Source organism: Halichoeres trimaculatus, unplaced genomic scaffold (genome assembly GCF_033239565.1).
Source record: "Halichoeres trimaculatus isolate MK-OKI-2021-1 unplaced genomic scaffold, fHalTri1.1 fHalTri1_scaffold_17, whole genome shotgun sequence".
Taxonomy (NCBI): domain Eukaryota; kingdom Metazoa; phylum Chordata; class Actinopteri; order Labriformes; family Labridae; genus Halichoeres; species Halichoeres trimaculatus.
In genome coordinates, this window is record NW_027437195.1 from 22721089 (window position 1) to 22746392 (window position 25304).

General features: G+C 40.8%; 1 protein-coding gene across 2 annotated transcripts in view; it reads right to left on the reverse strand.

The window, feature by feature from the left end:
- pld1a (phospholipase D1a) overlaps positions 1-25304 on the reverse strand; it is a 48609-nt gene that overhangs the window by 20092 nt on the left and 3213 nt on the right. Inside the window, exons 1-9 of one of the 2 annotated variants that reach the window (XM_074691433.1) lie at positions 24167-24364; positions 8142-8351; positions 7640-7809; positions 7382-7524; positions 4816-4927; positions 4538-4603; positions 2661-2719; positions 2308-2400; positions 477-629 (exon numbers count right to left, since the gene is read on the reverse strand). In XM_074691433.1, the coding sequence (XP_074547534.1) occupies positions 477-629; positions 2308-2400; positions 2661-2719; positions 4538-4603; positions 4816-4927; positions 7382-7524; positions 7640-7809; positions 8142-8319 (974 nt within the window). In that variant the 5' untranslated portion in view covers positions 8320-8351; positions 24167-24364. Of the gene's footprint in view, positions 1-476; positions 630-2307; positions 2401-2660; positions 2720-4537; positions 4604-4815; positions 4928-7381; positions 7525-7639; positions 7810-8141; positions 8352-24166; positions 24365-25304 lie in introns of those variants that run through there. The other variant, XM_074691434.1, reaches the window with a different exon arrangement.

Below are 25304 nucleotides of genomic sequence, written 5' to 3' on the forward strand. Positions count from 1 at the left end.
TCCCCCACAAAAGTATGTAGTACGTTAAGCTCCCCCATAATTTGAACCCTGCTTTCAGTGTTTCAGCCCGTCTTTGACACTTACACGAAAAGAGGCAGAAAGGGAAGGATGTTGAAACCACGGCTCCACCAGCTGATCTTGACTGCACAGACTCAGATTAGCTGTAAAATGTGTCCTTACCTGTCGTAGGGGGGGCTTCATTTTTGTGCAACAGGGGGAGGTAGTTTTACTTTAAATGTTGATGCTTTTCAGCAAACTTGTGATTTCTTATCCATTCTTCAGAACGCTGGCAAAGGGTTTCCCTCCTACTACTAATGCTTTTATGCGCTCAACCTACTCTTAAAACCTTGCATAAGTGCAAAAGGCTAATTCTGTTCCCGGGAGGTTAGAGGGAGTTTCTAAATCTTCACTGCAGCCATCTGCTATAAAATTCATGTATTCAAACACGCATGCATACAAAGAGAGAATAAAATGACCTTGAGAGGCTATCGATCCGGACTCCGTGTTTGGTCTCTGTGTCTTTGGAGTCCATCTTAATGCTGAACTCTTTGTCCAGCAGCATGACGAAGGAGATGGCCCCTGAGTCAGGCTTCATGTAGAGCAGGCAGGAGTCCTTCACCACCAGCCAGCTACACAACACACACACACACAGTTTTATCACCATCATCATTATCATCAGGGGATCTACAATTTGTTTTTCTGTGTAGTGCTCTGAAGATCTCTGCTGATTTCTGCCGTCCATTTCTCGTAATTCTTGTTCAGAGGAACGGGTGTAGGAAGAAAATCAACATGGGAAAGTAGGTGGATGGGCCGAGCGTTTCAAGCGTGTGGGATTTATTTTGTGTTGTCTTTGGAAAAACAACAATAAAAACTGCTCACATAACAAATTGGCTGTGATGAAGCGAAAAAGGGACAGAGAGAGACAAACAGATGAATAGCGAGGCGAGCGTGTGTCACTGCAGCTGGTTTGAAGATGCCGCGAAGATTGTGTCAAAATGACTACCCAAAAAAATAAACATAATGAGCCAACACTCAACACTCATGAAGTTATCATATTTATATTTCTAAATATGCAAAAAGTGATCACTGTGCTTTGACACCCACACTGAGACAGCTCCCTGCCAGAAATTTGTACTTCCATCACACCTACATTTTACAAGTTTGCCAGTACAAAAGGAACAAAACAAGAAAAAAACAACCAAAAAACGCTAGTCGTTCCTTCTAATCAATCATTTGCATGATGTTTAAGCTCTTGTGAAAAGTTATTTTTGTCTTATTTCAAGCTAACGATAGCCAACTGGAACACCAGCAACAAGACTGTTAATTGATCTATTTTAATTCCTCATGTCTGTGACTGAAACAAAGACAAATCAGGACAAATCAAAAGAATTAATCGATTGCATGAAATGAATCAAATTTGGTGGTATGGCTCTGTTCTGGGAGGTCCCTGCCCTTCCACATGCCTGTGGACTTTAAAAGACTTTATCTTCAATACAGATATATGTGACAGCCTTTCTCCTAGCATTTTAATTCTGGTAAATCTGAACAAATTGTTAAAATAGTTAAATTTAGTGCTGTGGCTCTATTCTGGGAGCTCCCTGCCCATCCACGTGCTTATTTCAAAGTCAGAAGACACATTTTTTGTCATATTAGTATATTGTGACAACCCTACTCCCAACAGCTTAACTCCAGCTAATGTGAACTGTTTGCGTTAATTGTCAAATTTGGTGATTTGTTTTTTTCACTTAGCTCCCTGCCCTTCCACATGCTATTGTGGAACGCAAAAGACATTTTTTTTGTAAATACCAGTATATGTAAGCGCCATACGTACCACCAACAAGTTATTTAGAGTTAATGTGCACTTTTTGTTCAAATGAATAAACTTGGTGATGCAGCTCTGTTCTGGGAGCTCCCTGACTTCCCAGGTGCTAATGTGGGAAGCAAAACGCACTTTAGTAAATGATGGCTTATGGGACAGCCCTACTCCTGATAGGTTAATTCAAATAAATAGGAATTGTTTGCTGACTTAGTTTAATGTTGAACGGCTCTGTTCTGGGGTCTCCCTTCCCTTCTATGTGTGTACGTGGAATGGTAAAGATGTTGTTTTTTTTGTGAGTACAGGTGAATGTGACAGCCCTGCTCCAAACAGGTAAACTCAAGTACATGGGGGCTCCCTGCTGAAATAGTTAAATTTTGATGGTGTGGCTCTGTTCTGGGAGCTCCCTGCCCTTCTAGGTGCTTGATTGAAAATCAAAAGATGTTTTCTTGTCAATAGCTACACACAGTAGTACAGAGCTAATTACCAACCGTTTGGACCAACGATAGCAGGCCTGGGTGTGACCACAACAGTTCATGCCGGGGATACGATGTCCACCTGAGCGCTTTTGGATCATCCCCTCCCTGGAAGAGACAAACTCATTCTTATCACAAAAATAATTTGAAATGTAAGGAGTTATGAATCAATACACATCCCTCAGATCTACTCATAAAGGTCTAGTCACTTGTAGTCCCTTGTGGTCCCTAAATCTGAAACCCTGATCTTGTACTTTGCTTCTGTCCCAGAAGCTTGTCCCTGATGGGAACTGCTGCGTGTTTATCCATCTGACACCTGAATCTTTTGTCTATATGAGCTGAGAATTGTAAGAGGAGAAAATGCTCACAGTCCTTTGGGTCCCAAGTCATGAATGAAAGACAGCTGGCTGACGTCAATGAACTCCATCTGAGAATAGACAGGAAGAAGCTTATCACACTGACTGTTGTGCTGTCAGACAGAAAGACACATGAACGCATAATTTATCATCCAACATGTGACTTTGAGAGCAGATAACTTTTAACACCCACACAAACTATCCATGAGAGGATAGCTTAATTATAATCAGCAGCGTCACCCCAGATATTTACTTGTTATGCGTCACAATGATGCAGATCAGCGTGTGTCAGGCTAAAAATAGAACTGGTCTGTGAGTAAGCGTCGTAAGTAAGTTAGTATATCACAGATACAGTTTGAGAGCAGGATAACTCCATGTACTGAGTTATTCTCACAGTGTATGATGATATGTTTCTATGAATGTGTGAGTAATGTTCCTTGTTTGGCTTGATTCTTTTGTGTTTACGTCTTTACTTAAAGCTCTTGCAAGAAGCTTTCAGCTTGTGTTTCTTTTGACCCCACAGAGTCCAGTGTGGTGCTGGTGCTATGGTTCGCATTCTTGATTGGCAGTAGATGTGGAACTAGATGAGATAGATCAATCATTCTTTTTGCACATAAAATCTGGTGAGATACACTAACATTTCACACATTTACCATGTCTCAGGGCACTTTTTGTTGCAGTGGTTGCAGCGATTTGAAGTCATTTGTGTTCCTGGGTTCTGAAGTTTCAACTCAATACAGCGTTTTTCTCTTAATTTAAAATGCACTTTTATGGATGACCATGGTTTTGTGCACAAAATATGTGTGCTCACGAGTACATGGCAAATTTAAAAATTTGACTGCACTATTCTAAATAATTTGTTAAGAAGTGAATGATGTCTGCAAATTTGAAACTGACTTATCATGATTATTATTATTTTTATCATCATTATTATTATATAATTATTTCATTTTATTTTTTCTTTTAAATAATTATTTTTTTTATTATTCATTTAATTACATTTATTATTTATTATTAATTAAATTACATTTATTATTTATTATTTTTTACTGGTTACAAATTCACCACATCTCAAAAAGCAAGTTTTTACAGACCCTAAATAAATTTCCTGTGGTTTCAAAGGATATTGTGCTTTTTTTTTACATTTATAAATTTAAGGTATTAGGCTATGCAATTTCTGTTTTTTTTTAATAGGTGAAAAAAAAAAATTAAGGTTTATTGCACAAAGCAACTTATTGTAGTTGTGAAGACATACGTTTATACATATTGTTAAAACTTAAGGTTCTTATTGATGTAAAGCAAGTTAAATACTCAAAAAAGTTACACTACAGTATGTAAAAATGTAAGGTTATTTCCTGGCAGAATTACACAATGGTAGGGCTCTATTAAACACCCAAAATATCACACTTTTCTGGAGAAAATAGAAACAATGCTTTTTTAAGGAAACATGAGACTTGACCAGAGTTGGTTTAGATAAGCTCTGGACTGTGCTGTGGAGATGAATCAAATTCAGTGCATTGGAATCAAGGGCTGAGGAAGGGTGTGATTACATTAAATTATAGTCAATAAACCAGAAAAGACACATGTAAAATTATTGTTTGTTGCAGGTATTTAACAGACTTTAGCTCAGCATTATGGCCTTCATTAGTTTTCATAATACACACTGAGTTCCTGTAGTGTGTAAACATAAAGCAGACACAGTGCTTTGGGTAAACAGTCATGATCTTTGTGCGCACTGAAGGTTCCTCCCTTAGGGTAGAGGACAGTTTACACCAGCTGTCATCAACTATGTAAAGAAATGAGACTAAGTTGAACTTGAGAAATAGCCAGCAGGTGTACGAGGTTGTGGTGAAGTGACACATTTTGCAGTGCTTAGTCTGATTACTCACAGTGTGATGATATTTGCGGTACATGGCCATCCTCAGCAGCTTGTTCAAATAGTCTTCTAATTGTCTCTGCAAAAACACACACACTACATTTTGGCCACTGTGAGTATTTTAATGACAAAACCCATGCATGTAAACACACACATGCACACACACACACACTCAAACTCACACAACCACTGCCATGGCAACACGTGGGTGCAAGGAGAGCTCTTTGCCATCAACTTATGATATGACATGAGTTGACTTTACCAAGCAGGAAAAATATCGAGGTAACGTACCCTCCTGCTGGAGACCTGCTCCTCTCGCACCAGCTCGTCTCCTCCTCCCCTCGGCAGGGAGGGCATCTCTCTAACCTCACTCTTCCTCACTGTCCTCCTCCTCACTGTGTGGCTGAAAGGATAATTACAAGCTATTTGAGGACACTTTTCCAGAGAGCACTTTTAAAATTGCCCAAAGCTAAAAGCCCCGTTCCAGCTATTAAAATAAAACATAGTTTCTAGTGATATCCTGCTGCTGGAGGGTGTTACAAAAAGCAAATGTAAAAACTTAGAGAGGGGTTATTCTGCTTTTTCCATACTTTAAACATAGTTATAAAGAAACAATGTGAGATGTTCATACCTATGTGATTTTTAAACTGTTGCATATTCTTAACTTGAAGAAATCCCTGAATGTGTCAGTGAACCACTCCTAAAAAAGTCTTCAGGAGATTTGCTGTAATGTTGAGGTCAATAGACATGGATCTCTTAACTGGTTTATGACCTGTCGGGGGAGCGGGCCTCAAACATCAAGGTCTGCCCATAGCTTTGCCCCAGACAGGCCCTCGGAGGGCTGGCCAATCAGATTGAATGGGGTTTTATGGAGCGAGAAGCCTTAAAGTGATACTCCGGGATGGAACAAGTTGGGTCCTATCACAAGGTTTAGGGCAGAAATTACCCTACAGCAGTGTTTTTGTGCGGCAGAAGCCCAGGGCGCACGCACCAAACACCCCCTCCCTGCTCCTCTGCCGGTTTCCTCTGCTCTCAGATGGGGCCAATTTTTACTTGACCAAAAACACAAATAAACGGACTCCCACCGAAAAAATCTGATATCGGTCTGCATTCACGCTTTATTTAGAGAATTTTCAGCGCGTTACTTTCACACAAAAACACTGCTGAATAAGGCTCTAGTTCTCATCGTGTCGTAAAACGGCGCTACCTCCGCTGCAGAGCCACAGCTGGCTACGAGACGCTCGCAGCTTAGTATATAAGTCCGCGTGCGGCGTGCCAGATATAAACAAACCCAGGTAGTCTGCCAGGACGAAGAGACAGGATGAGAACTAGAGCCTTATTTAGCGGTGTTTTTGTGTTAAAGTAACGCGCTGAAAATTCTCTAAATAAAGCATGAATGCAGACCGATATCAGATTTTTTCGGTGGGAGTCCGTTTATTTGTGTTTTTGGTCAAGTAAAATATGGCCCCGTCTGAGTGCAGAGGAATACGGCAGAGGAGCAGGGAGTGGGTGTTTGGTGCGTGCGCCCTGGGCTTCTGCTGCACAAAAACACTGCTGTAGGGTAATTTCTGCCCTAAACCTTGTGATAGGACCCAACTTGTTCCATCCTGGAGTATCACTTTAAGGCTGATTTATGCTTGACGTGTCCGCGGGGTCCACGTGGCTTTGTGTGGACAAATGACATCATTTTTGCACCTACGCCCCCTCTCGTGGTCCTCTTTACGCAGAAAATTTCTGCACTGCGCACACTCAAAAAATTTCTAACTTTCCTGAAGTGGTTGAAGTGCAGAAATACAGGCATCTGTATGACTCTTAACACAGAGATCACTGTGACAACCGAGTGGTAAATAATTCTTATTGTGAAATTGCGGCCACTCTTGGCAGAGAAAGGAAATCAGTTAAAATTACCTGGAAAAATCTCTGAAACAGATATGTAAATGTGTTGTAAACAAAGCCAATCTTCTTCGACTCTTGTCCAGTACTTTGGTAGACATATGTTTGTGATACACCGCCCCCTGCAGTTCTGGAATGGACACCAACGGACACTGCGTGGGGTGTTAGAAAGCTTCCTCACGCATTCTCTTGTGCGGATCTTGTGCGGATCTTGTGCGTCTCATTTCTGCGCGTCATGTCCGCATGGAAAGCATAACAGCCTTAAAAGGGATAGCAGCTATAATGAAGCGTTTCAGACAAAGGCTGAAACAAGTTTTCCACAGATTTTGTTTAATAGTGATTTAATGTAAAGCTACTTTGGGTGTGCCAAACAGACAATAAAAACCTTTCAAAACAAAGCACAATGCCCTCTCTTTAATTAATTCTGACAAGTCTCAGAGGATTAGAGTTTATGAATGCAGGCACACAAAAACAACATTTTGTGAACTCAAAGTAGAGCGAGTTGTGTCAGTGGCACAAGTGCAGCTACAGGAAGAGGGAGTAGGTCGAAAGTGAATCCTATTAGAGTCCAAGGCTAACATTCCTGTGTTTGCTTTTTTTTTTCAAATCATCATCAAAAAGAGACGATGTGATTCAGAGAGAAAGAAATGGTAACAGGAAAACAGAAAAAAGGAAGCATATTAGGGAAAATTTTGATAATATGATCAAATATTTTGACAGCATGTAAATGTATTGGCAGACCCTCTGGTCCTAACTTCCCCAACTAAAAGTTTTCCCCCTTAAAATAAAAGGTTAAATTTTCAAGGTTGTAAGTCTCTATAATATGAGAGCAAGTGACACAAGAGATTTTTTTTGTACCTTTTTGTTTACATCCAAACTTTGACCCTGGGACGTCTGAGTGGGAGTTTGTATCTATGTATGTGAGCGTGTGTGTTTGGTTGTTTGTGTGTAGGCGGACTCTGACCTTCGTGAAGGCAGCGGTATCCTCATGAAGGTTTTGTACGTTCTCAGCTCTCTGTGCAGCTCCATGAAATGTTTCTCCTTCCTTTTGATGATCCAGGTAAACTCCCCGTGCTTCAGCTCAATCCTGAACACGGCTGGAAGAGCCTAGGCGCACACACACACACACACACACACACACACACACAATTATTAACACAGACTGGGATAAGAGTAGCAATAAGTGTGAAATCGTTAATGCTGATCTTTGCTGGACGTTTACTTTGTTGACGCTCCTGTTGTGTGACAGATTGAAGCGGTCCTGAGCGGCGGTAAATCTCTCCACCTCCAGGATGCGGACAGTGATGGGCACAGTGGGCAGGTAGACCTTAGCACTGTCCTCTTTAAAGCCCACTGTGGCGTACACAGCTGAAAATGGGATACGAGTGTCCCCTGAGAGAGAGAAGGAGTGAGAAAGAGAAGCGTGTGGTGAGCGTGGTGTTCCAGGTTGTGCATGTAGGAGTTGCTCAGGCTTCTTGGGTGCGAGTAGGCTGCATCAGTGGAATAAAAGAAGGCCTTTCTTCAAGATTTTGTGCTCGTGTTAGGTCAAATGTTATTGTTGTGTTCACGGTAAAGTTTGTGAGATCTAAATTATGTAAAGGAATACTCCACTCTCATACTTTCGTACTGTTGGATACTGGTTTGTTCTCTGATCAGATGAAAGATTTCCTTATTTCCTTAATTTGAAATCTTTTTAACTTCTGTTTTGATGACACACAACAAACCTAAAGAGCTCGTATCATAGTCAATCTCCTCCCCCTCTCCTAAGTCCAGCTCTCTGGTGTCCAGGCTCTCCACCAGGTCGGCCATCTTGATTTGTGCGTCTACGGTGTCCGTGTTGACAGGAACTTCAGCGTTCACCAGGTTGAGGCTACTGGTCGTGGGCGGGGCCTTACCCAGCATGCTCAGCAGTTAACCCCTCGAGCAGGGCGAGCCTAAAAAGAGGAGAGGAAAAACGTCTTAAATGTGGTAAAACTACAAGACTTGTTGTCAGACTTACAGAGATACAGTAACATGCATCTTCTGGAGAAGACATTTCCACTGATCTTACGCTGATGATTATGGAAGAGTACCAGAGCCACAACATTTTTACTGAACGGTCTAGCCTTCTTAGAATTCAGACCTTCAGGATCTTTGAAAAAAAAAAGTCAAGATTCTATCCTACAGTTTCTAAAGTGCTACAGTTTCATTTAGCAGACGCTTTTGTCTGAAGGGACGTACAACACAGCAAAAATTTAGACAGAAGAAAAACCTAGTTAGTATGACAAAGTGCTATAAGTTTTGGCTGCAGGTGCTGCCATTGGGTGCAGGATTTTTTTAAATAATGTAGAATAATCTAGCGAACTAACCACAATCAACCTTCAAAAACATTCAGTAATTAGTGCTGAAAATTCACCAAAAGCTGTGTCTGAGACCTTCTGACTCATTCTACCCCTGAACAGATGAGTTTTCAGACATTTCTTAAAAGTAGAAAGGGACTCCGTGGATCGTGTAGAGTTTGGTAATTCATTCCACCATTTGGGCACAACATAGGAGAAGAGTCTGGCTAGTGATTTAGAGCCGCACTGGGCTGGGAACACCAGGCATCTTTCACAAGCAGAGCATAGTGGGTGAGAAGGAGTGTAGACCTGGATGAGGGATCCCAGGTAGGCAGAGGTCATTCTTGTCAGTATTTTGTAAGCCAGAAGAAGAGCTTTGAATTTGATTTGAGCTGCTACTGGAAGCCAGTGAAGAGAGATTATCCTTCAATTTTTTGTGGCTTCTACCACAAATAAAGACAACTGAAGTTTTTTTCTGCAACTTGACATGCTTTGACAAAAATCTTTGACTCAAAACAAATCACAACTTTAATTGAGGCAAGTTTAAAGAGGGGTTATTCTCCTTCCCCATACTTTAAATGAGGATACAAGGTATAAATGCTGGATATTGAGACTGAATGTACAGATTTTCATGCGCATTCACGTGGTTTAGAAAACCATGAATCAATCTGTAAACTGCTTGAAAATGCTCTGTTCTTCAAATAGCACAAGATCTTCATGAGACTCCCTGATACAATGAGGTCATTATATCAAGACCTCTTAATTGGTTTATTACAAGCTGAAGGAGAGGACCTCAAACGCCGAGGTCTGCACATAGCTCTACCCCAAATAAGCCTCAAGAGATCTGGCCATTCAGATAGAAGAGGGTTTGTGGAGCCTTATGCTGCGTTCCATTTGTATTCAGAACTGGGAAGTCGGGAGTGGGAATGACGTCATCTCCGAGTTCAGCGTCCCCGCTGCCAAGTCAGAAAAAATTGCCATAACAGCTCGAATTTCATCGAATAATACTGTATATACGGCTGATTTATTGCGACAAACACTAGTCAGAAGTTCTTAAATAAACAGAATATAACAGGAGCTTAATTACTGTTTACCCCTTAACTCGGAATTTCCTACTGGGAACTCATGGTGGTGTGGGTGCTCTGACTTACAAGTCGGAAATTCCAACCTCAGGGAGCGTTCCAGCTGGGAACTCAGAAATTTTCACTTCCAAGTACAAATGGAAGGCACCATTAAAGAGACAGCAGCCAAAGTTTCATACAGAAGTTGAAATAAGTGTTAAAGTTACAATCTAGAAGCGCAATATTGAGACTAAAAAAATGGACGATACTCCCTCTTTAATTAATTCTGAAGGGTCTCAAATTGTTAATGTGCTACTATGTTTGTAATTACTAGGAATCCAGGACAACAAAAACATCATTTCACAAACACAATAGATAGAGAGTTATGTTTTTTGTCAGAAGAGCACTGACAGGAAGAGAGGAAGGGGGAGGAGAGAAAAGTTAAATCCTATTAAAGTCCAGGCTTTAATAAGATGCCTCAGTGTCTGTTGATTTGAACCTTACGATGGCAAAAAGTCACATTAAATCCACACTCCCCAAACCACCGCTCATATTTCTTCTGCAGAAAAAGCTCAAGTTCCCTCCCTCTGTCCCTCTGGTGAACCGCTAGTAATGGGTGTTAACTCTTTCAAGTGCAAAACCAATAAGATTTAGCCTCAGTCTATTTTGTCCTATCATCCGGCTTCAGCCAAAATCTTCTGTAATGCTGTGTCAGAGAGGAAACTTAATACAGAGACCAAGACCTGAGCTGTAATGGTCATAAAACTGATGTGTTTCAACACCTGTTCAGCAAATATTTGCAATATGTAAATATTTTGCTGTTATGTTCAGTAAATGTTTACACTTTAACCAGTTTTGAGCTTTAGTTATTTAACTTTCTTCTCTATTACCTCATCAACATGTGTTCATATGTGTTGACAAAAACTCTCTTTGACTCCTGCTTTAAAACCTGTTAAACCTGTCACAAATAATTTTACTTTCGACAAAACTCTCCCATGCTCCAATTCACCTGGAGATAAGGAGTCAGTCTGAAAAATCCCACATTGCTATGTCAGGATATGAGCAGGGATTGGATGACAACAAGCTGGAGCTAGATACAAAAGCAAAACAATCTGTCTCTGGCATCTTTCACCTTCACAGTGCAGGATACTGTTCAGAAATAAAAAAACACAAAGACTCATGCAAACAAAGGACCACCGAGCACAAAGCTTAGTCATCCAAGACTGCTCCAAAGACATGTGATTCATTAACACGCACCGCCCCGTGAGTCTGGAGGAAAAAAAGCATGAGAGGGAGAACAGTTGACTTGGCAGAAACAAGAGTTTGAGCATGAATAGACGTTTTGATGGTTCAAACCGACTGAGTTAGAGTCCAACTCGCAGCGCCTCTTCTCCAGAGTGGACATGCAGAGTTCCAACAAAGCTCGTGAGCTACAAAGATTTCTTCTGGAGAGGAAGATAAAATGTGTGTTTACCAAGCAGAAACCCCAGGTGTTGGGAAATGAAGCCAATGCTGGAGTGAGAAAAGTAAAAACAAAGCTCAGAAAGTCTCCACCAAAGACTTCCTGTCAAACAGGGGGACTGTACTCCTCCTCTGATACCTCTGGAGTGCCTCTACATTAGTTACACCTCAAAGAACTCTGATTTCAGTTTCTGTCCCTATAACAAGCTCTTTTACAAGCCCACTGTCTTCCACTTGACCAGCTCTCTGGCAGCCTCCTCCACTGTTGCCATGTTACAAAGTTGTCATCATCAAGGTTACTGGTGTTTTTTTCTTTTTTGTTCACAATGGCAAATTACATAATATGATCATATTTGAATCCCAAATCAGTCCAGGAACACTTTGAGTCAACAGTGCTGTGAATTGTCACTATGAAAATATAACCAGTAGATTGAAGATTAGAATGCTAAACATTAAATTGTTTGAATGCATTCCTCTTGTAACTCTGATAACTAGCTCTTCAGTGAGGTGGAAGATTAGTATCAGCTATCTGTATTAGATCAGATATCTGTATCATTAAAATGAATTTGATAATATTGGCATATTAGATATTGGCAAAAAATCCAATATCTTATAACTACAGATCCTATACCAATATGGTACTACCAATGCGCGGTAACTGGCAATCGATATTGGTACTCGATGGCACCAATTTTTGTTACTTTTGTACTTTTGTGTGTGTTTTTTTCAAAGTAAAATATTAATTCTTTAATATATAATCTTGCAATGCTGTGTTCATGCCCAGCATGGAAAATCGCCTACTCTTACACTCTCACAGTCAACACAATGTATTATCGTATCTAAACATGGTACCTTTAAGTTTTGTGTGAATCAGTACTTGGTACAACAGACAGAATTTGGTTGGTACCTATAAGAGTACCTAAATCGGTTCCCATCCCTCCTAATAACCCTGATGGAAAATCTGGATGGAACAACAAGAAAATAAGTAAGTTTCACTTTCATCGAGCCCTTTTTTTTTTCCAATTTGTGATGTCACAGATTGCTGAAATCAGAGTAGCTTACAGCTTCATCCTTGGATCACTCCAAAACATGTTGTACTCAAAATTTGAAACTTTGCCCACAATATTTTTTACAACTATCATTTTGGATGATTGATTTTACATAAGGTTTAACATGCTCAAAGGTATGTACAATGCTCTTTTACTTAAAACATAATTTCTTTACACATGAAAACTGTTTATTGATGATTGTTTTTAGGTGGATTTAGCAGTGACTGCCATCACTGGGCTTACAAACCCTTCTTCAGTAAGTAACGGGTGATGTCACTGAGACAATGACCAAGTATCATACGGTCTGTGGTGAGTGAGAGCAGAAATCTCCTGCTGTCTCAGGCCCAGCTCACACTGATCACAAAGCATGTGATGACATGAAGTGATAGGAAGAAGAAAAATCTGACGGCAGCCACTACTGAAAATCCAGATTTTAGGACAAAAACAGAAGAGTATTCACAAAACTGGAGCCAAAACACAGCTGTGAAAGAGCTGTTAAAATATTGTGATAAGTAGAGCCATTTTCAAGAAGAAACAGCAGACAGAGCAGTGTTTTTTCCCTCTTACTCAGGGAGGAGCGGCACCAAAGAATGAGGTTTTGGTGATTCATCGTGTTTTCAGACCGCTGCTCTGAGCCAAGTCAGGGAGGGAATAAACACTAATACATAACCGGGAGAGGAAAAAGTCAATTGTGTAGTCAGTTAAGGCAGGAAAAGAAATCTCATTCATCTCTTCACAGAAGCTACCTATAACTTATACTTCCTCTTTTTCTACTGAGGCCTAACACTTAATCAAAACCGCCTCAAGTGAAAGAAAAAGGTACTCGTTCTCAAGAAATTGCTCAATTTTGTTTGCAGCTAAAAGTGTTTGTGACAAGCAAGTAACACTCAAGCCGTACACCGACAGATGACAGGCTGACAGTAAACATTCTCACTGCACCAACACGCTCCAACATGTTGCTCAGAGCAGTCACCAGCAGCAGTCACCAGCTGCCCGAAGCCACTGAGTGTCTGTGTGTTTCCTGTGAAACCGTTTAGTCTCTTCATTCATTCACACTCTCGTTCTGTTTATCGCTGGGCAGTGATGCTTGTGGAAGACAAAACAATGATTCTTTGTTTGTTGCAGGAATCTAAGGTTGATCACTGGAAGAACAAAAATCTCACTCCGTTTTGCTACTCTGCTTTTGCGCTGGCACTTAATTTTCACAATATCTGCCCCACAGACACTTAGTAGTACATAAAGTGATGCAGAGAAACAACTCTTAAACAGAGATGAATGAAACAAAAACATATGTTTAAAGGACAATATAGCCACTTTTGAGACCAAGTTTTTTTTGTGTTGCCTCTCAAACTCTTAGCAAGTGTTAAATTTTGCGGTACTGCTGTGTTTCAGGAGCTCCCTGCCCTTCCAGGTGCCTGTGTGGAATGCAAAAGCCAGTTAGTATAAAGCCCAGAGACCGTCACCCAGCACACTCTTGTCCCTATGTAAACCAAAAGAAATCTCATCTGGACTCTTCAGAATATTTCCGTGCACTTTCACCTGCACTGCTTGCGAGTGACCCATTGGTGTCATGCAACCTCACTTTTTATGCATGGCACCAGACGCGTTTAGAAAGCTTGTGTCAGAGGTATGAGCTCAGGTTAAAAAAGTGAAACGGCCTCTCCAAAATGAGTCATGCAAAGCAGAGACGGGTTAGAGGTTATAGGTTAGGTGAAAACGAGAACTGAAGGATGAACGAACAGAGAGATACTTGTTCATTACATCTGACGGGATCCTTAGACTAGAGAGAGGGGTTATTTTAAACACAAAGCTGGTCATTGTGCAGAATTTTCCAATGTTACAACACCAAGCAGAACATCTTAAAAACACTTAGCAGCAGCACAATTTCCAGAGTATTTGGAAAAGATAGTCACAGGCCCATTAAAATACAACACATTTCTGCATCTCCAGCTTGCAAAGCTATATATCAGATGCTTTTTTTTTAAAACAAACAAAAAAAATGTGTGGTCTAGGTCTTATTCCATGAGGTTCACCCTCGTGTGGGTTCCAAGCCAACCTGTGGCTTCTTTCCTGCATTCCAGTCCCCACTTTCACCCTGTTTCCTGCTTTATCTGTCCTCTGTTCTACCGACTAAAGGCATATGAGTCCAAAAAACTCTTAAAGGGGACATATCATGCTGATCTGTGATTTAATACTTACATATAAAATAATAAAGTTGAAAACAAGACCTTACACCCCCTGAATTTAAAAAAATGAGATACTGTATTTTTCTGATATCCTAGAACGAGATTTGGTGCCTCTGAAAATAGGTCATTTCCATTTGGCTTGAAGATTTCAACCTTCATGACGACGCTAGGGTCCTCTCTTTTTATTGGAGTAATCTGATAAAGCAGCTCCTCCTCTGTGATGTCAGTTAGTCACACAACCGCCACCGAGGGATACACCCACCAAGAGCCAGGTATAAACGTATAAACTATACATGTTACAGTACCGGTTTGACTCACCACTCTGAAGCGTCCTGAGATGATCTGTATCGAGGTGGATTTTCTTCCTCCTGAGCTGCAGAACCGCCCGGGTCTGACTCGGGGTCCAATACAAAAGGACGTATCCTACACTCTGCCATTTTATTAGTGCTATCAATGCCTTACGGTGAAGTTTTGGCAAACAGCAAACTCGCTCGTTCTGCCCCATCCAATATGGCGATTTTGTAAATACTGCCATACTGCAAAAACCGCCCCCTGGCTCTACCCCCTCCGCTCCTCTGATAGAACTGACCAATCAGAGCACAAAGGGCTGTGACGTTGCGAGGTTACTGGAGGTCATTCTCCAAACGGAGCGTTTCAACGAGATCTTCAGAATGGCCTAAAATGAGGATATTGAGAACGCTATTGTGGGGCAATAAAGGAACTAAATGACTTGTACCGAGGGCAGAAATGCTTTACAGGCATCCCAGTCTAGCATAGTGAAAATGAGAAACAAGCATGATATGTCCCCTTCAAAACAATAAATTAAATTTAAAAAAAAAAAAAATGCAGTTCCTTGAGTGTCCACTTGAGGCTCCACTAAATATATCATATTCCAATGCCTGCTTGTATCTTACAATCAAACATGTACAGCCTGATTTTCAGTTTTGTTTTGTTTTTTACACTCATTTTTTTTCCTGAGTCTTTTAAAGTATCATTTGCATAAAAAAGTGATGTTATTGGCATATCATAGTTTGATAGGTAACTACGAACTCAACCTCTATGTTTGAAGCCAACATGTCAAAGACTGAAGCCGCCATATTTGGGTTTTGTGATGCCTCTTTTATAAATGATTCTGTGTTTTACAGTCTATACCAGGGGTGGCCAACCAGTCAGAGACCAAGAGCCACAAAAATGACCGGGGTACTATAGAGAGCCACGTCACGCACAGGGTCTTATAAACACACTATCTCCCACACATTAACAAAATGACATAAAATGAAAATCAATTTTCCAATTTTCAAAGCAAGATTTATTGTTAGTGTGTTTAAATTCGTACTAGAGAAGAGAAACTGAAACTTAAGTATCAATCAGTACACCCAAACATTGATCAACACTGATCCCAACGTTGGCATCAGTATATCAATATTTTATATTTATCGGCACACCACTACTCAAAACTATATATGTTTTTATGAATGGATTGAAGAGCCGCATGCTGAAAGGCAAAGAGCCACATGTGTCTCCCGAGCCGCATGCTGGCTACCCCTGGTCTATACATTACACCTCAAGTTTAAAGACTCAGTGGTCCAACAAAGGTTAAAGCAGAAATATGTTTCATGTGTGCACTTCTGGAGCTTAATTAAGTCTATGTGGGCAATTTGTTACAGATGAAATTGCCAAGTGTCAAAGAAGCCTCTTTTACCACTATATCAATTCGGAACAGTGGAGGAATTTTGTCCACTAATATTACAAAACAGTTGAACCACTCATAAATGGTCTTTGACGGAGGCTGCATAAAGTTCAAAGACCTTTCAGCTATAAATACTTTCGAGTTTTATTTTCTCCAAGAGGGAAAAGAGAAGTCTCATGCAACTGTGCAGCCGTAATAATCTGTGGTTTAGTCTGTCCAATGAAATCTCCAAAAGCTATTCCAAGTACAAAGAGGAAGCAACAAAACAGAAGTGAGTAATGTACTGACCAAAGTTAATGTTAATTGTTTTATTTCTCTTTAGTAAGCATTAATGTTATTCACTCATAAAAGGCCAAATAGTTAAGTCTCTGCATGCTATTCTGAATTCCAGGGTAAGTATCTATGACTCCTCCAAGAATATCCACAACCCCCAGCAGGATCTGACCCAGACAAAGGTCATCTGCAAGTTTGCAACCTGGAATTCTATAAGTAGTTTGTGTCTGTCTGTCTGTCTGCATGTGTGTATGCGTCTCCAATGTATGCATGCACATGAAAAGCGCTGCCCATTGCAGCTGTGTTTATAGTATGCAACCAAATCTAAGAGAGATGACTGTAACAGAGTTAAAAGTCTGCAGGAGTTATCTCTCCACTTCAGTCCAATGGAACACTGCCTACTTCCTGCTTCCTGTCCTGTTGTCATGGTAATACTTTTAACAGCTAGAGAAGTGTTTGTATATAAATATCAACAGCAGAAGAGTGTGCGCCTCTCCTTGCATGTGCTATCAGCCCTGGTAAATGTCACTTAGTTGGAATTGATAGATTGTGAAATCAATGATAAGGAAATCAAAGAATGCAGATGAGATATGTGGAAAGAGAAATGAAAGAGGTGTTAGCTTTAGTCACACAAACTCTATTACAGGGAAAATTAGATGATTTACAGGAAATCTTTTGGTATTAAATTTTTTCCTAGTTGAAAACTTTGCATGTAACTTTAGAAAAAATGTAGAAAATCCTGTAGTTTCTTTACAATTTGTTAATCTTTTTTTTTCTCTTTGAGTTAGCTAAAATAACCGGTAGCTATACGTGTATCCAGTGTCTATATATAAAAAGCCTGAAAAAATAACATGGGGAAAAAAAGATAAAAGTGGCATGCTATTTTAGCTAGCTAACAGAAAAAGAACTTGGAATCAAAAACAAATTTCTAGCTAAGAATGTTAGTCAGGATTTGGATGAATACCAACACTAGCATCCATTTGCTAACGTTACCAATAGCTGTAAGGTTGTTTGAGCTTGAAATAAGGCCTCTAAATATTCACCACTCAATGTTATTTTAGTTAATGACAAATCAAAGAGCTATTTACCATCTTCTCCTACTTTGAAAACCACAGCGTTAGCTTAGCTTAGCTTTGTTTAAAGACTAGTAACAGGGAAAACAGACCGCACGCACTTCTCTACACATCTTCCCAATGAGCCCAACTTCACTTGTAGCAGCTCATGGACAATCATTACTTGTTCTTCATAGGAAATCAAAAAATTGGCATACAAATTTGCAACATTACAATAAAAACTTTTACTAAAAACATTTGCTGTTGGTCTTTCCCACGATACCAAATTCATAACCCCTACCTCACTGATTGTTAGAGCTGCAGATATTATGATAATCTTAAAAAACAACACTGTAAGTGACTCAACAAACTGCCTTCTAGGTTGAGCAACACCCATGAACAATTAGTTAATTATAAATTGGGGCATATTGGAGACTGGCACGAAAATGTTAGTCATCACTGCGGGTTACATTGAGGTTAATCCACAATCAATAATGTACTCAAATAGATTCATTGTCTCACACTCCTTTTCATCTGCTCTGAGACAGATCATAGAGGAGCCGATGAAAGGGCTAAAAAACTGGAGATTTTTAATAAGTTACTTTTGAAATACTGACATGCAAAGATGTCTTATTAGCGGCTCTGTTCCAGGTCACTCTCCCCTAACCATTTGCCAAGCTGTCTCTGTCAACAAAGCAGGTGTACAGCTAGGGAGTTTTAAGCCTAATATCCAATTCAGAAGCTTCTTTAACGACTAAAGTGTGAAGTCAATATGTCCTTTACACCTTTCAACATTGTAACTTTGTGTGTTTTACTTCTTAAGGGCATGATGAGTGCATTGTTGCTAGGCGCTACCCAAGTAGCTGCCTGTTGCAGCAGCTCTCTCGTCTTTTTCCGTTTCTTGTAATTTTTTTGTCTCTTTTTCGTAATCTTTGTATTTGGAGTGGATCATCACTTTGTATGGTTCATTGTCGGTCACGGACACCAAACTTTTTGTGGCTTCAGCGATATTTTTACTACTTTTCTCCTGTGTTTGTCTGGAGATCCTACATGTAACCATGGCTGCATTGTTTACATGCAAAATTAGCTGTTAGCAGCCTGTAGCATGTCAATGCTAACTAGTGTAGGGCTTGATGATTTCCCTCGAGCTGAGGAGGAGGAGGTGAGGACGACGTGCTGGTTCTCGGATGTGAGCTGGGAGGTGACGACGTGGACCTGTCCCTCCATCCATCGTTGTTGGGAACGTTGGATCTAGCTCTGGGGGATAGACGAGCTAGTTGTGCTAACCCAGCGGCATCGTGCTGTTCACGGACGTGGCTGACGGAGCTGACATCAGAAGCCGGCCCCACATTGGAGGAGCTTCGTCTGCTGTGAGCAGACAGGATCCAGGAGACAGAGACTGAACAGACTTCTGGGGAGGCTCAGTCCTGGACCCTGTGGAGGTGGAGACTGGCTGGGCTGGAGAGTGGTGGACGAGTGGTGGACGGGATGTCGTCATCTAATTTCTTATGGACTTTTTTTGCACTTTCTATACTCTTTCTTACTTTTGTTTTCTTAAATGCTGCGGTGACTCCTGAATTTCCCCTTGGGGATAAATAAAGTATTTTCTTTTCTATTCTATTCTATTCTATTGTTAGACTGCCTGAAGAAACAGTCATCTTTGCTCACTCAGCGATAGCAAAACTTTTGTCCTTCCATGTACTGTAAATCCATGCTCTTTCACACAAAAGCAGGCTGCGTAATGGTAATGCGTGAGCAACGTGTGAAAGGTAGGAGGTTCCCATGCTGTGGTTACTGCTGGGAGCTGAGTTTTACACTCACTGCATGAGACCTAAGCCAAACCCAAATGCCTGAGCTGGGAAACAAAGTCAGTGTCCTCATACAGGCCTGGGAGAGTTCATATTACACCTGAAATTTACTCACCATTTCTTTTTTTTTTTAAGGTTTTAAGCAAAACTTTTAGTGCAACTACCACAAGCTTATCCAAAGACACAACTTTTGGCACCAAATCTAGCATTAATGGCTGTAAATTAACAACTGGTGGTAAACTGCTCTCATTTCTAAAAGCCAGAGTAAAAATATTTTATGAGAGTTGCTAGAGCTGGATATAAATTCCTTGACGGATTAATAAAGAAAATCTGACTTAAAAAACTTATTGTTTGTGCAAAATCACCTTTAGCTGGAGAGTAGCCCCCTGTCACAAGCCAAGGAAATGGTTTTGGTTACTGCTGTATGTTTTTAAAGCTCTACTACACGGATGTTAACAATTACAGATGTCAAATGGCACCTAGCAACACAGCGATATGTTACAGTTCTTTTTGGGGGGGCTTTTATGCCTTTCATCAGTGAGGAGAGGACAGTGGGTAGCGCAGGAAACAGAGTGAGAGTGGAAAGTGACATGTGGAAAAGAGGGCACAGGCTGTATTCGAACCTGGAGCGCGACCCAGACAACTTGGCCAACCCGTGGCTCACAAGCCACATGCGGCTCTTTGCCTTTCGGTGTGCAGCTCTTTGATCCATTCATTATTGTTATTATGAGTAGTGGTGTGCCAATCAATCTAAATTATTGATATATTGATGTTGTGGTCAGTATTGATCAATACTTGGGTGATGAGATTGATACTTAAGTTTCAGTTTCTTTTCTCAACATCACACATGTGCTCATGGCTATCTAGCTAGATAGATGAATGGAATTTTGTCTTTTCTGCTGTAAAAAGAGAAATTTGTCTTTGACACGGCTCAGAGTACGAATTGAAACACACCTACAAACGCAAATTTGTTGTACCACAGTAGTTTTTGTGGCTCTTGGTCTCTGACTGGTTGGCCACCCCTGCACTAGGCCATCTGCGCTCCTAATATTTGACAGTTCTTTTATCTAGAAAATGGAATTAAAGCTTTTTTTGGGGTGTGTCTAGTCTGGCTAGCATATGTCTGCTATGCAAAGGCAATGGGGCGGTGCTTGTGTTAGCCACACTCTGCTTTGGCTGTCCTGAATATATTTTGCTTAATTCCGACTGTACTATGAGTGTCTTTGTTCTGCCTTTAGCCTTAGTTAAGTTTGAGTTCAGATTTGGCAGTATTTTGATCTGGGGTTGGAGATAAGGTTAGATCAAGGCTGTTTGCTTAAACTAGCAGAGAACCTCTGGAATGGAGGTTTGTGGATGTTAACCTGCAAGGAATACCGCATCAAAATTAGAGGATTTCAGAGCATCCTCTCACTTCTACACATGAGTTGCACAATATCCAACCGTCATGAATGCCGTTTTACTCGGAGAAAAAAAATCTATACCATGAGATCTATTGGAAACACAGCTTATGGTGGAATCTGACACAAAGACACAAGATTCAAGGCCTTTCAACACAAAGCTGTGGAACACATAGAACATCACACCAGCCATTTAAGTATGCTTATGCAAAATGTGTCTTTTCCTAATTTAATACGTGTAAAATGAACAAAAATTAGTCATCGAGATGAGTCATCACTGCTACTTTTGACAAAAATCTATTGGCCAAATATGTACATATAATTATCTCCCACTGCTTCAGGTTGGCTCAAAAGACATGTTTATAAAGTGTCTGTGATAGTGCAGAGAACATCAGAGGGAAGCAGGGGAAAACAGTCAGTTTGTGACATGCATCATCTGTTCCTGGGCTATGTTGATATTTACCATCGAGTATTTTGGTCTATTGCAAATGTTCCATAAATACACAACCGTATCATCTGCATAAGAGAGTACTACCCATGCTAATTGGTGCATACCCAAGCATGAATGTATATAATTAATGTATCTAGCGTAACATTTACAAATCATGTGGTGCCAAGCTCCACATGGCGCAGATGGTACAAAGAGAGGAAGAGAGAGAAGATGGAGGGAGAGAGAAGCAACAAGAGAGGTCTGTGACACCTCTCTCTCTCTGCCCACACTAAAGCTGCCTATTATCTAATCCTTCACACCATGGAGAGGGGGATCAGGGTGGTCACATAGGCAAAGAAAGCAAGACATACAGTAGATGCCAGAAAAGGAGAGGGAGAAAATCGTCATCATCGCCAGAGCGGCGCACTGCTGCCGGTCAAACAAGGCATCATTGTACTGTCGGAGTGATGGAACTGCTCCCTTTCTCTGTCTCCCTCCCTCCCTCCCTCCCTCTGTCATCAGCCAAGCCTGACTCAGGCCTACCAAGGCAACCAAGTCCCAGCCTGGAATTTACCAAACCATAACTTTTGCTAATAGGACACGCCAACTTGCAGTGGCTACAGCAGCAGAGCAGAAAGTATAGAGGTCACTTGGGCCAGCAAAAGAGCCTTTAAATTGGACTGTGTCAGGAAGATTGGTTTGTTTTTTACCAGGTGTTGAGATTTATTTCCTTCTGAAAAATTGCCACTACCAGCCCAAAGGAACAAACCCAACCTACCATAAACCAAACCAGGCTGGGAAGAGGTTTTAATAGAGCAACCTCCTCCCACTGCCGTGAGCTACTGCCACGATGATATAATGCGTGGATGAAAGCACAAATACAGATATCATCTTGACGCAAGGGGTAATTTAGCACCGTCTTAAGCTAAAAAAGGAGTTTAAATTGTGAGTTAGCTGTGTTTGTTTTAGCAGGTACATAAATGCAAGTTAGCAAAGACGTTAGCTTGCAGAAGTCCAAAGGCTGGTGGTGCTAGCTCTTCTATTGTTAGCTACTCAGCAAACTAGTCTGATCTCCAGTGTTTCACTATTTTACAACAACTGCACTAAGTTATGGTGCTTTTTCCTGTGAATGTGAAGTAAATCAGTAACTTCTAAATGTTTTCTTCCTCAGGAAACTTAATAACTTAAACAAAGACAATCCAATATCTTATTGCCACAAGTGAGACATCTCCAATGCCGATCATTTTTAACACAGGACTTAAGAGAAACCTGGGCCAGTATGAACGTCCTGTCATTACACAAAGAAGAGTTTTTGCCATAATGTACCATTATGCAATAAATGAGTTGGCTGTCGCAGTAGCTGCATGCACAGCTCCCAAAACTGTCCATTTAGCTAATTGCACCATAACAGTGAGGCAGGTGAAGAACACCATATGTCCAAGGAACTTCCTGGAAAACTCAAACAAATTAGAATTGTGCATGCGTCTTCTGCAGAAACAGCGATACAAATGAAAAAATATTGTGTTCCTTAAATTAAAATTTCTGTATATCTTGACATTATCATACTTTTCCAAAGGATTCATTCAATGCCTAATTATCTGTTTTCATCATATATTGTGTCTCAAACGGTAGCGCATGAGCACAACAACCGCCATATTTAAAACAGCCTAACAGGTGCAGTAATCCTGCCATTAGCACCTGTAATGATGGGGTTCACACCATCAAATTCAATGATCTGTTTGGGTTTTCAAATGGGCTAATACAAACTGCTATTTTTTTTTTCAACATGAGTTCAAATGGTGCTTTTTCCTCGCTCATGGCTGGATGTGCAGATGGGCCTTGAACAAAACAAGATGCTCTGCTTCAGAAATAGACAGTTTGGACACACAGGGAAAGAAGGTGCTAATGATGCTTTGAGCGCCAAATGGCACAGCTACATTCTTCACTATGTAAATAAATCTCTCCTAGTTTTGCTTTTCACAAAACTCTTCGGTTGTTCAGTGTTTACAGAAGAACTTAGTCATTTGTATTCAGCTGCGAAACAGAAAAATAAATTAAAACGTGTTACCTAAAGAGATAGTATGGAGAAAAAAAAATAATGAGAAAGTCTGAACCCTAAATGTTTCCTGGGAGCAGCTGTTTTTTGTGAGTTTTCTACATATTGGGTGTGCACATAAAACAGGAGTCCACATCTGGGACAAATTTAAAGGTCTGCTGCTCTAAAAATATTCCAGAGCTTCTGAATTTTTCCCATAAAGATAGAGAACAAACGCAGCACAACAGAAGTTCAGTTCTTCAGCTAAAGCAAAACAAATGTTTGTGGACTTAAACTTTAACTTCCCCACACTTCAGATTAATGATTGATCACAAGCTGGGAATCATATCCTAACACAAAGCGGGTCAACACAGTTTAGCTCACATACATAAACTCAGAGTCTAAGGCAGGAGCGACAGTAAAAGAGTTTACTATAAGTACTGAGGTCACAGCCTGTGCATGAGGAAGACTACTGAATGCCAGAGGTCAGAGTCATGTGTATCAGCTGCAAAGACAACAGAAGAAGAGAGGAGGGGGAGCGTGTGAAGGGGAGGGGTCGGTGTGACCGTGCCGCAGCAGCAGGGAGAAAGAGAAGCAAAATATCTCCAGGCTGTGCATGACATTCCTGCTGCAGGGACTAACTTTCACAGAGGGGTGTGAGGAGGGGGCGAGAGGACAGTACACACACTCACACCTGTGAGGTATCACGCAACCTGTTGCTACTTTTCATTGATAAAAAGTGCCGAATCCTCAAAGGTCTTCAGAAAAACACATCTTTCAACACCTCTTCTGCTGTGAAGCAACAAAAACTGCAAGACCACATGCAAATATCAGGAAGAAAGAAGCACAGTTCCAGCGTCAAACCTGCTGCACATTCTTCTACATGACTCCAAGGAGCGTCACAGACACATATCTCCCCCAGCCCATGGACACAAATAGACCACAGCAGACACAGAGACAAACAGTGGGAGAGGGGAGACATTACCAACCTGCTCTTTTTGTGGACGTGCAGCCCACATGTTGCTCAGTCTCATCGATCCCCTTCAATGCTTGAACTGAATGGATGACAATGCCAACACACACTCACACACACTCCAACCGGAGCAGGCAGAGAAGTGAACAAGCAGCAGTAGACAGCTGAGTCCTCCTTCTCCTCTGTAACTCTGTAAGTGTGGCTGAGAAAAACTAACAGGGAACTCTCCACAAGTCCTCAGGAAGGGGAGGGAGGGCTCTGTGAAACTCTACACCAATCAGAGAGGCTGGTTCCTCCCATATAGTTTGCTTATTGGATGGATGTAAGATTCTGGGTTCTGGTGGAGTAGGAGGAGTCCTCCAGGGAGAAAATACAGATACTGGTGCTGTCTATTATCTCATCATCACACACGTTTTCTCACGTTGTTTTTGTCTAGTCTGACCAATGTGTGTGTGTGTGTGTGTGAAATGTAACATTATTCAATCATGTGGTTCTACAAATATGCCTCAATCCTTTATATCCGTGTGTCTTTTTTGTCTTTATCGTCAACAAAACAGCTTAATACCTCAAAGTAGTTAATGTAAACACAAGAATAAAGCTTGTCAGGAGTAAAAAACATAAATAAATAGAGGAAAAACATACCCTAAGAAAATTGAATAGAGTTTGTACCTCATCGTATGACATCTGAAGTGTGAAACCAGTCTTTGCTTTGAGAAACTACTCAAACAAAAAGCCACAGGTCCAAATCCAAAATCAAAAGAGATCTCTACCTCCACCCTGTGGTTGAAAGGATGAACTACCCTGCTTACACCATAATGCTTTCATCCTTAAGCTTGACATGAATAATTGCGAGGGACTGTACCCTGTACTTTTACCAAGGGTGTGGTACTTTGCTAACAGGGTGGTTAGCAAAGTTCAGACAACAAAACACCAAAAAACACCAACAATACAACATTTTACCACTTATCATAGGACACTCTCAACATCTACATGATCGATGTTGTAGATGAAATAAGGACGGAAAAATAAAGCTGTAAATGTGTTACATGTGTAGAACAAACAGCCGTAAAGTCATAAAAAGATCAGAAATGAGCTCCTGAAGACCTTGGTTTTATATACACAACCCAGGCGTGAGTAGACTTAACAGAAAAATC